The sequence below is a fragment of the Pollachius pollachius genome (assembly GCF_949987615.1).
Source record: "Pollachius pollachius genome assembly, chromosome: 2".
NCBI lineage: Eukaryota > Metazoa > Chordata > Actinopteri > Gadiformes > Gadidae > Pollachius > Pollachius pollachius.
This window is the reverse complement of record NC_136935.1, coordinates 28,602,326-28,613,165: the sequence shown is the minus strand read 5'-3', so window position 1 is coordinate 28,613,165 and position 10,840 is coordinate 28,602,326. Positions and strand designations below refer to the sequence as shown.

Here is a 10,840-nt window from a genome sequence, read left to right as displayed (position 1 = left end):
AGGGCAAGGTTGGAGTGGTCCGGTGGGGGGCGCTGTGGCTTGGGAAGGGTAAGGTTGGAGTTGTCCAGTGGGGGGCGCTGTGGCTTGGGAAGGGTAAGGTTGGAGTTGTCCAGTGGGGGGCACGGTGGTTGGGGAAGGGTAAGGTTGTAGTGGTCCAGCAGGGGGCAGTCTAGTTGGGGAAGGGCAAGGTTGGAGTGGTCCGGTGGGGGGCGCTGTGGCTTGGGAAGGGTAAGGTTGGAGTTGTCCAGTGGGGGGCGCTGTGGTTGGGGAAGGGTAAGAGTTGGAGTGGTCCAGCAGGGGGCAGTCTAGTTGGGGAAGGGCAAGGTTGGAGTGGTCCGGTGGGGGGCGCTGTGGCTTGGGAAGGGTAAGGTTGGAGTTGTCCAGTGGGGGGTGCTGTGGTTGGGGAAGGGTAAGAGTTGGAGTTGTCCAGTGGGGGGCGCTGTGGTTGGGGAAGGGTAAGGTTGGAGTGGTCCAGCAGGGGGCAGTCTAGTTGGGGAAGGGCAAGGTTGGAGTGGTCCGGTGGGGGGCGCTGTGGCTTGGGAAGGGTAAGGTTGGAGTTGTCCAGTGGGGGGTGCTGTGGTTGGGGAAGGGTAAGAGTTGGAGTGGTCCAGCAGGGGGCAGTCTAGTTGGGGAAGGGCAAGGTTGGAGTTGTCCAGTGGGGGGCACGGTGGTTGGGGAAGGGTAAGGTTGTAGTGGTCCAGCAGGGGGCAGTCTAGTTGGGGAAGGGCAAGGTTGGAGTTGTCCAGTGGGGGGCACGGTGGTTGGGGAAGGGTAAAGTTGTAGTGGTCCAGCAGGGGGCAGTCTAGTTGGGGAAGGGCAAGGTTGGAGTTGTCCAGTGGGGGGCGCTGTGGTTGGGGAAGGGTAAGGTTGGAGTGGTCCAATAGGGGCGCTGTGGCTTGGGAAGGGTAAGGTTGGAGTGGTCCAATAGGGGGCAGTCTAGTTGGGGAAGGGCAAGGTTGGAGTGGTAGGGGGCGCTATGGCTGGGGAAGGGTAAGGTTGGAGTGGTCCAGCAGGGGGCAGTCTAGTTGGGGAAGGGCAAGGTTGGAGTGGCTAAACTTTTGGCGGAGGGGGAGGTGTGGCTTCGGACTGAGCGAGAGAACTCAAAAAATGGCGGCCCTGATGCTATAACTCTGTGTGGCCTGTCTAACACACAAGAGCGGATGAGAGACTAGGGGGTAACTTTTGTCACTCTTGGAGGAGGAGAACGAGAAAAAGGAGGAAAAAACAGGGGGGAGGGAAGCAAAAAACAACAACAGGGCCTATAGACGTTATTCAATACATCCAGATATTCTTTATAGCCAATAATCGTTATTTATCTTTATTGATTAATCTGCGTCAATCAGACTAAACCGTCAACCAACGCGGCAAAGAGATGTTGTTTAGTATTGTGGTTTATCTATGCGACAGGTCCGGCAGTAATTCAAAGAAACACAGTAAAAGAGATATCATTTATCCTTGTCAACTTGTCTAGGTCTAGTTTTAACGGTTCAAACAGTAAATTGAAGCGACACAGTAAAAAAGGTTATTTATCATTGTCAATTTATCTATTTCCGCTGGTTACGCCATAGAGCAACGCAATACGTCAGAGAGACATTTATTCATTATTATCAATCTATCTATTCCTACATTTACCCGTTTTAACGGACAAAGATAGAGCGGATCACGCATACACACCCACTGATTCACTCACAGATTATCACGCATACACACCCACTGATTCACTCACAGATTCCCTCTTTCTCGCAGACGCACCCAGAAACATATCGACAGACTTCTCATTCTGTGTCCCGCACCCACAATCATCAGACACAGCAGAATAGCGTTAAGCATAGCAAAGCAAGCAAGCGTTGCACACATATTTCCATATTTTAGCCGGCCCAAAAATACGCTCGCTCTCTTTCTTTCTCTCTCTCTGGGCCTCTTACACACACACACACACACACACAGCCACTCCGTCTCTCTCTCTCTTATTCTCGCGCATACACACACTGTTTCCTTTGCAAAGGGACTTTAACCCTGATAAAGGACTCTAAACTTCTCACCACATAGAATTATTTAATACACAGATTATTCCATCTGGGTTCCGAACCCGGCCCAGGCATCCCTCTGAGTCCACTCAATGGCTCAGGCATATATTCCATCTGGGTTCCGAACCCGGCCCAGGCATCCCTCTGAGTCCACTCAATGGCTCAGGCATATATTCCATCTGGGTTCCGAACCCGGCCCAGGCATCCCTCTGAGTCCACTCAATGGCTCAGGCATATATTCCATCTGGGTTCCGAACCCGGCCCAGGCATCCCTCTGAGTCCACTCAATGGCTCAGGCATGTATTATTTTGGCCATCGGTAGTCTTGTATCACTGACCGATTCTTATAGGCCCTATGGTCTCGAGGGTATTCTTTCACCATGCAACGAGCCGATATTCGATGTGTCACGCATTCGGGGTCAATCGGGTTTTACGGGGAAATGCTGGGGTGCAGTCCTATTAGTCCCCACGAGATATCCCGTAGCGAACCGTTCTCACAGTCTCATCTCCTAATGTGGTTCCTATATAACTATGCAGAGTTTGGATTTTATCAACAGGTTCTGCCTACCTTTTGTTGGGCGATCGCGAGGTGAGACTGCAGGAATCGGTCCGGTTCTCCGGGATCCCGAGGCCGTGCCGCTCTCCGTCTCTCGTTTCCCAGTTGCGGTCCAATTCAGAAAAAATCACGTCGGGGTCACCAATTTGTTGGGAAAAACGGTCTGTCTAGTTACTGGACCAGATGAAATGAGACGGAGAGGTAATAAAGTCTATCGGCACGAGGACCTTGGATTTATTAAGTAAAGTGGCAACGGTTATACAGAGTCATAAGCGTGAGAAATCGAATATGTCTAAGTCCCTAATCAGCGCTGATGGTTCGTCCGGAGCTTCGCCTCCGTGGAAGGTCTGCTTCAGAAGAAGGTGAAGAGTCCCAGAGTGATACAGTCTTATGCTGTATCTCCTCGTGATGAGGTGTGTGCGTTTGAGATGTGTGTGGTTCTGTGTGTTTTTACTTGACCTTGGTTCCCAGGCACTAGTGTATGCATGTATATCTTCTTGTGTTCCTCCTTACGGGGGAGAGCTTCAGAGCATCACCTGTTGTGGTCCTCCCATCGTTGAGGATGACTGGTGCATTGTCTGAGTGTCTACCATCTGCCGGGAGGAGATATGGGGCCCTGGCTCTGGCCCTGACCTGACTATATTCTCATGTATGTGTTATGTGTTAAAAGTTGACTATATTATAAGGTGACTGCCATGTGATGTGCTCATTAAGCTAGGGTAGGAGTTAGCTATATTTATAATGTACATGTGATGTGCTCAGCAGGTTATTTTGCCCCAACACATGGCAAATGCCATGCTTTTTTGCCACTGCCCTGACAGATGTTCCATTGTTAACTTCCTCTGCTGCTCTTTTCAATATCTGGGCATCCACTCCACGATCAGTCTTCCTCACCCATGTTCTAGGCATTCTGTAGAATTATTAAAATCAAAACAAAATTGACTTTGTATGTAAGGGGATGGTTGTAACACTTTCAAAACATGTGTTACAACCTACCCCACCCTGTCATCCATTACTAAGCTAGCTGTATTAGCATGGTGCTTTGACATTAGCAAGGGAGAGATACACCATTCTTTACTGAGAAACTATAGTTTGACCTGATATGACTCATACAACTTTATCTACAACGGTAAAAGTACTAGAAAACAAAAATAAATAAAATAAAAAATTACTTTCTTACCTCAAAATTTGGATTTCTCTCGTAACTCCTGGAAAAATGGCGCCAACTATTTGAATATTTCGACGAGTGATCAAAATGGAAGGAGGAGGAGACTGAAGCTGTCAGATGGCTCGTATCTTATCCCTGATTGGTGGAATTGGTCGTGTTACAACCCACCCTGTGTTACAACCATACCCGGTCTCCCCTACCGCACCTGTAGTGGTGACGCACATTTAGTCGTGACGCACCGGTTACGCAGACCTTCAGCCCCCTGTGTCGGTGCCCACTGACGGGGGTGCGCCTCATTCGCCAGGGACATTGTTAAACCACGGAGCTCCATTAACTCGGCCTGCTCAGAGCTGCAGGCAACATTTCAACCCAACGATTTAGGCTTGGGGACGTTTGAAGGACTTTTTTTGAAGCATTCCACAAATTGTAAGAATGGATACGCACGTTAAAGCAGGACAGGTCTACCTCCAACCACGGAAAATTGGCAAAGTAAGTAGAAATTGCATGACACAACGTTTGGATTAACCGTTTGGATTAATTTATTTACCTATACTAGGTAAATACCTACCTGGCTTCATGTCGAAACGATCTACATGAAGCCGGGAACAATTTATAAAATCACGGCATAGCTCATAGATTGTGTGAAGTTGAAATGTGTTGAGGCAGATTCACAAGTTCAGACAAAACTCCATTACCGCATTCCTATAGTGTAGGAGTCTCTCTCTCTCTCTCTCTCTCTCTCTCTCTCTCTCTCTCTCTCTCTCTCTCTCTCTCTCTCTCTCTCTCTCTCTCTCTCTCTCTCTCTCTCTCTCTCTCTCTCTCTCTCTCTCTCTCTCTCTCTCTCCGATTTGCCATGAACTCTTCCACATCTCTTTTCTCTGTCAGAAATGGAATCAGGTGTGGCTGTCCCTGTACCCCGCCAGTCAATGCAGCATGGGCCGGTTGGAGATCAGTGACATTAGAAGTTCATGGGCAGGTAATGTCATGCAGACATAGCCACGTCTTAATCACGTAGGCAGAGCTTGGTGGTGGTATTAGTTTATAGCACCATAAACGAATGTAACCTTGTTCCCTCTCTCCTGCCATTAACATTCATTGCAAGCACCCCAGGCGTTCGGTCTTGCAATGACTAGAAGCTCTGTGCTTCTGAGCGTCATTGGCGAGAAAGAGGGCGGGACGTCCCAACATGTGTCTGATAAACTTGGGTTTTACTGTTGAGAGGCATCATCAGAGAGGGAGCGACCACCAATTGTGGAATATCTGAGGAACAGGAATACATTTCCATTTTATGTTTGACATATTGCTTTGCATGCAGTGTTAGTTTGTTGTTCTGCTTCTCGCCATGTACCTATTCTTCTCACTCAGAGCACTGTTAACTGGCTCATAAACCTCATAGGAAGTACAAGAGGGGAAATTGCTTTGCGGTAGACCGAGATAACACCACAAACCGTGACCCTATCAGATTACAGGAAGCTGATGCCAGAGTAGTAACACAACCTTTGATGATTAATCTATCTCCAAAAAGATTTGGTTTCGTATTGCCTAGGGGAGTTTCTTTCTGCTATCGTTTTTTAATGCTAGTATGTTAGGGATTTAGCTAATTGAACGTTGGCCAGCTGATGTTAGCGGAGGCAATGTTGTGCATAAGCTTAGATAACTCTAGCTGTGCTGCTATCCAAACTTAATGAAAACCTCAAACACTCCCTGGCTGGGTTGTAATACATGTGGTTTACATCAGGATAAGATGCCACCATCAATATGATGAGCACCACTATTTCTGTCATTGCTGATCCAACAGGGGCAGGTGTAGGGGGGGAACGGCCCAGCGCAGGGCTCGGAGGGGATGCTAAGAGACACCAGCAGGGCCACAAGGAGCGGAAGCTGAAGGTGGTCCGACTGTCTGACATCATCAGTGTACTCAAGCTGCCCCCACATGCTGAGGCCCTGCCCATGGTAAACACCAAATTCTCTCCTTTGACACAAAGTACAGGACTTGGTTTTTACTATCCATTTCATAACATGATGATCAGAGTCATGGTGATTTCATTAAGTCTTCTCTGAGTGGGAGGTAAGTCGGGGTCAACTTAACTCTTTATAGATGTCGACTAAGGTTAATCCATTATTTAAGGTTTTCTCTTTGTCACATATATATATATATATATATATATATATATATATATATATATATATATATATATATATATATATATATATATATATATATATATATATATATATATATATATGTATGTATGTATGTATGTAAATATGAATAGGCATGTGTATGTGAAGTAAATAACAATTATTCACCTGAAGCGAAGTGAAAAGTGTTTATGTTTAGTGTTTACTATTCACGGAGCCTGAGGTGAATAATTGTTTTAGTATATACTACTCGTGAACACTCCAAAAAGAAACAAGATAACACTTTTTGCCGGGATCTATTTGTTTTTATAGCGGTTTATTTGTTTTTATTAGCGTGACAAGACGACAGTCATGCGCGCTAAGCAATATACCGAGTTTGAGATCTCAATCATGGGATATTGCCACATATCCCGAGATAGCGAACCAATCAAATTGCGCCAACTTAGGAGGTTCACTTGTAGCATATACTAATGCAGGGGTTGACACTTAGGTTTCAAAAGCACTTGCCCATCGGGCAAGTACAGGTCATGTTCAACTTGCCCGAATGTGATGTTCACTTGCCCAAATTATAATCAGAATCGTGAACGAGCCTCTTTTTGCCAGGCACCCGGCCTGGTTTTGGGGGGCTCAGAAAACTCATCCTAGCTCAGACTGAAGCTGAATGTTAGCTTCCACACATGTTGTGTTTAAAAAATAACAAACTTCTCTTTGTTTACTTATTTATCGAACGGTCACATCGTGCCATGAAGTGATTTCAGTCCACTGTTGCAACCTATTAAAGCTATCGCCCAGTTATATGTAGACCTGCATGATTTTATGCAAATATACATAACTAAATGTCAGAGGTAGTAGCAAAGATATGTCTTTTTTAACTTTCACGTTTCTTGTAGCTCTAACTGAATAATCACAATCGCGTTTCTAGTAGTGTTGTTAGTCACGATACTGGATTTTCTAACTTCCATACAATACCTGGAAAAATATTGATATTCTATACCATTTTCGATATCAAGGGAAAAGTTTTTTTCAGGAAAGAACGTACCCAAAGTAAATAGAGTATATCTCCACAACTGCAATGGCGATAATGTCATCTTTGTGCCAAAAGAAAGATTGTTGTGCAAGTGAAATATTCAATGGGGATACTACTTGGTTAAAGTGAATAAAGCCATGGAACCAGGGGCGTAGGAATGAGTTTAACATTGGGGGGGACACATATCGGAAACCTGACAGATCCGTTAATGGTTTGAACAGAAATATGTCATAAATTAACTACACTGAAAAAATTCACAAATATATTTTATTCTACTAAATATCAAATCAATTCTTTAATTGCACGCTCAATCATCCAGTTTTTTAGAATAAGAAGCGGTGACAAGACGCTGTGTTGCGCTTTCAAAATAAAATAAAATATTTTTCTCCCCCGGTATAATTTTTAGGTGGGACAAATGCGCCTGTCTCCAATATTGGAGGGGACACGTCCCCTCCGTCCCCCCCGGTTCCTACGCCCTTGCATGGAACACAGCATAAGTGGAAGATAACATTTCCACCTGAAATAATTATCAGTGGGTCGTTATCATTTGGGAGCGCTGTCGTACTATGAGACACAAATAAAGGTAGCTATCTTAAAAATTTGATACTTGACACCTGTATTTAAAGTTCAGGGCAAATATAATCGAATGCACCAAGCCAAACACTCGAAAATACACATATGGCCACTAGATTGATTGAAGAACATGTTTTCTGATTGAAGGCAATTTACCGTTTTCATAAGAAACCTTCTCTTATTCATTGATCTCATTCATTGAACACCATGTTTAGTTGCAAAATTTGGCCCAGACACTGGATTATGTTTATGGTGGTTTTTTGCGATCACAATCAACTTTGTGGACAAAAATCGAAAAGGTAAAACTTCATTTTTGGTTGTTAAAAGAAAAGGGGACGTTTCTTCTCAAGTTGTTATTTAGTTGTTAGTTTTAGTCACAGAATGATATGGTTTGGACTGGTGGAATAAGTGGAGGCTCAGCTTTCATATAATCTATAGTTTGTGAGGTTCCAATTTCGTAAAAAAGATCGCTACTGCTGTGCATGTGCACAGTTATGAAACCCAAAACCGTGTTCTTGCATATGACTTTCCTTGGTAATTTGCCTCAATCCAAAGTACTTCCAAACCGCACTCCTCCATCACTACTCCATTTTCCTTCTACCTAAACCGTTCGCGGAGGCGCTGCACTTGAGATGCTAGCTGTGTTGGCTAACCTTTAGCTAACACCTTCGAATCACTGCCAGAGACCGCACTGCGGGTGAGTGACAGAAGGCGGGGCTATATTCGCGCTGAAGCGATGCGTGTCTGTTAACTCGCTGTCCGAGAGAAGAGAAGACAGCGTGCTGATCAATTGCAAACACTTCTATTTTGTGTGATTTTGCGGAACAAAGGGTTGTTCTGCAGTTTCTAAAAACTCTTGAATAAATAGCCTTTATATTAACATCCACCCAAAATCCACTTGCCCGTTCGGGCAATGAGAAATCAATCTCAACTTGCCCAAATATTAATTTTAGTTGCCCCGGGCAAGCGGGGAACCGTTAATGTCGAGGCCTGTAATGGATAATATATAACCTTTTCTGTTCAGAGTGGAATGGTATGTGTAACATCTTAGTTAAAGCAAGTACTGTTAATAGAATGAAGCTGAAACCATCAACTCAGATGATTCTTGTTGTAGGATAACATGGCAGCATTCTGTGTGAAGACGGAGGAGAGAAACTTGGTGTTTTCTGCCATGAAAGAGGAGAGTACAGAGTGGGTGGAGAAGGTGTGCGAAATTGCCTTTCAGGTGAGACACAACCCTCTGATTGGTTGAATACTGCCAAGAACCTGGGTATTTAAGGAAACTGGTCCAACAACGTTTAAAGCATTGATTTCATCACAATGGTTCAGTACCTCTTTCTGAAGTTTGCTTTCTTTCAATTATTTTGAAAGACATGACAATCCTATAATTTTGATAACATCAGGTATATTAGTTAGGCAGTGCCTTGAGCCTCTCAAGTGATGATTGGATTGATACAACAATATGCTATATTCCAGCAAGTTACTAATGTCTCCTTACATACACTAATTACTAGTCAAAATTGAAATTGTAAATATAGGAAATTGTAAATATATACCTTGGGAAAAGTTGACAATTCAGAGCTCCTTAAAATATGGAAAGGATCTTCTCTTTATTCTATCTTCTCTTTCTCTTAGAATCCCAATGTGAGCGGAACCAGCTCTAAGCCTCAAATGGAAGACAATGTGATTTATGCCTCGACAGAAGAGGGTGATTTCCCATACATCTTCAACCTTCAACACGCCAACCCTATCTGTTCAAATCCATTTAACAAAGGTTAGTATACAGATTGGTTAACCAAACATATTTTGTATTTCCCTCATGCTTCTTCTTCCAGTGGGTATGTTCTCGGTGGTGGTGCAGCAAACTGATGCCGCAGCACGTTGCGGCCTGCAGGGGGCGTACAAGTTACACGTGGGCCAGGATGATGTGTCTTTAAGAGAGGCAGAGAATCCAAGGACCATCTTGAGCTGGCCATACCGGCTTCTGAGACGATATGGAAAAGATAATGTAAGGGTGGAAGGCACTGATGCCAGACGTTTTCTACAATTTTCTTGGTGGTCATCAACATTTGATCATTGGCCCCCAATTAATTAATGATTATCAATGAGTATGTTAATTACACCTGTATTGAACAGCCAATCCTGAGGTAAAGTCTCAACTAAAACACCTGTTGTTATTTTATAATAACTACACTACTACTACTACTTCTACTATATAACTATGTTCATTACATTTATTTGTTATATTTCGTAGATGAATAGAGTTATGACTAAGTATAGTATTATATGATTATAGTATTTCAGTTTAAATGTACTGTTAATATAGAGATAAAAGAAGACACCTAAATTAGTTGCTCTATTTTCATCCCTACAGCTTGCCTTAACCATCGAAGCTGGCAGGCGGTGTGATTCTGGACCTGGGACCTTTACGTTTGAGACCGGCCAAGCCAGTGTTCTGTTTAGCCTAATTGAGAAGGCTATCAAACACCAAACATCTTCCACTGTTGTCCCCACCAACAGTCCTGCCATCCACACAGTCCTCCCAACCCCAGATGGGGTAGCAGCACTGCCCAGTCGGATTCCCCGTACCCCTTTGCCCAAGATACCCGATATGGACTTCATCCCTGCTTTTTTGCAAAAAACTCTAAAAATCAAATCAAATTCTCTCGTGGACCCGGAAGAGAGCTTGTACTCTCAGCCGGCAGACTGGATAAGTGCATCTGAATGTGGTAACGCTCAGCCTCTTGATGAAGTGATATCTACCAAAGCGTCCGCTCCCGTGCCCTGTGTGACGTTCTTCGAACACCCCAGCATTGGCGTCACGGAGAGGTCTGTGCCAAATCCACAACTGGGAGTCGAAAGTGTGTACGCTGACCCAGCGAGTTTCCTTTCTCTTAAACCACCCACCACCTCCAGCACGATGGAAGCACCGGGGCCCTCTACACACCATGCCAATCCCTCAGAGCCCATCTACGCAGAAGTGTACGACAAACTAAGCCCAAGTCAAAGCAGAGCTCACCCAACTCAGACCCAAAAAGGAGAAATAGAGAAAGAACCCATTTATGCCGAGCCTGTGAGGAAAGCTGAGGAAGTAGCAAGGAAGGATGACAGACCTGACCTGTTCGCTGACCTTTATGCACAAGTCTGCAAACTAACTCCTTCCCCAGAGAAAACAATCCCTTTCTCACCTTCAGGGTCTGCCCCGACCAACGTGATAAACTCTAGCGACGAGGGCCTCTCCGATGTCATCTATGAAACACTGGGTATCATTTAGCACAGCGCTTTGAGAAACTTAAGTCAGATTTTATTGATAATGTTGTACACCACACATGGATAGCCAGACTGGAG

General features: G+C 44.6%; 1 protein-coding gene across 2 annotated transcripts; it reads left to right on the top strand.

Moving 5' to 3' along the window:
* The first annotated feature begins 4,001 nt into the window (after positions 1-4,001).
* On the top strand, positions 4,002-10,768 carry dok1a (docking protein 1a). 2 transcript variants are annotated; one of them, XM_079729728.1, is made up of 7 exons: positions 4,002-4,239; positions 4,636-4,726; positions 5,549-5,703; positions 8,607-8,717; positions 9,128-9,200; positions 9,328-9,500; positions 9,867-10,768. In XM_079729728.1, the coding sequence occupies exons 1-7, from the start codon at positions 4,183-4,185 to the stop codon at positions 10,764-10,766; spliced, it is 1,560 nt and encodes a 519-aa protein (XP_079585854.1). In that variant the 5' UTR covers positions 4,002-4,182; the 3' UTR covers positions 10,767-10,768. The 2 variants fall into 2 exon arrangements, with proteins under 2 accessions (XP_079585854.1, XP_079585855.1); XM_079729729.1 differs by lacking the exon at positions 4,636-4,726.
* The last annotated feature ends 72 nt before the right edge of the window (positions 10,769-10,840 follow it).

Excerpts from the sequence above, each read along its gene's own strand:
- dok1a (XM_079729728.1), top strand. The coding sequence starts at position 4,183 with ATGGATACGCACGTTAAAGCAGGACAGGTCTACCTCCAACCACGGAAA. Across the intron at positions 4,240-4,635 it reads AACCACGGAAAATTGGCAAA|AAATGGAATCAGGTGTGGCT; the intron begins GTAAGTAGAAAT and ends TTTCTCTGTCAG. Across the intron at positions 9,501-9,866 it reads GACGATATGGAAAAGATAAT|CTTGCCTTAACCATCGAAGC; the intron begins GTAAGGGTGGAA and ends TCATCCCTACAG.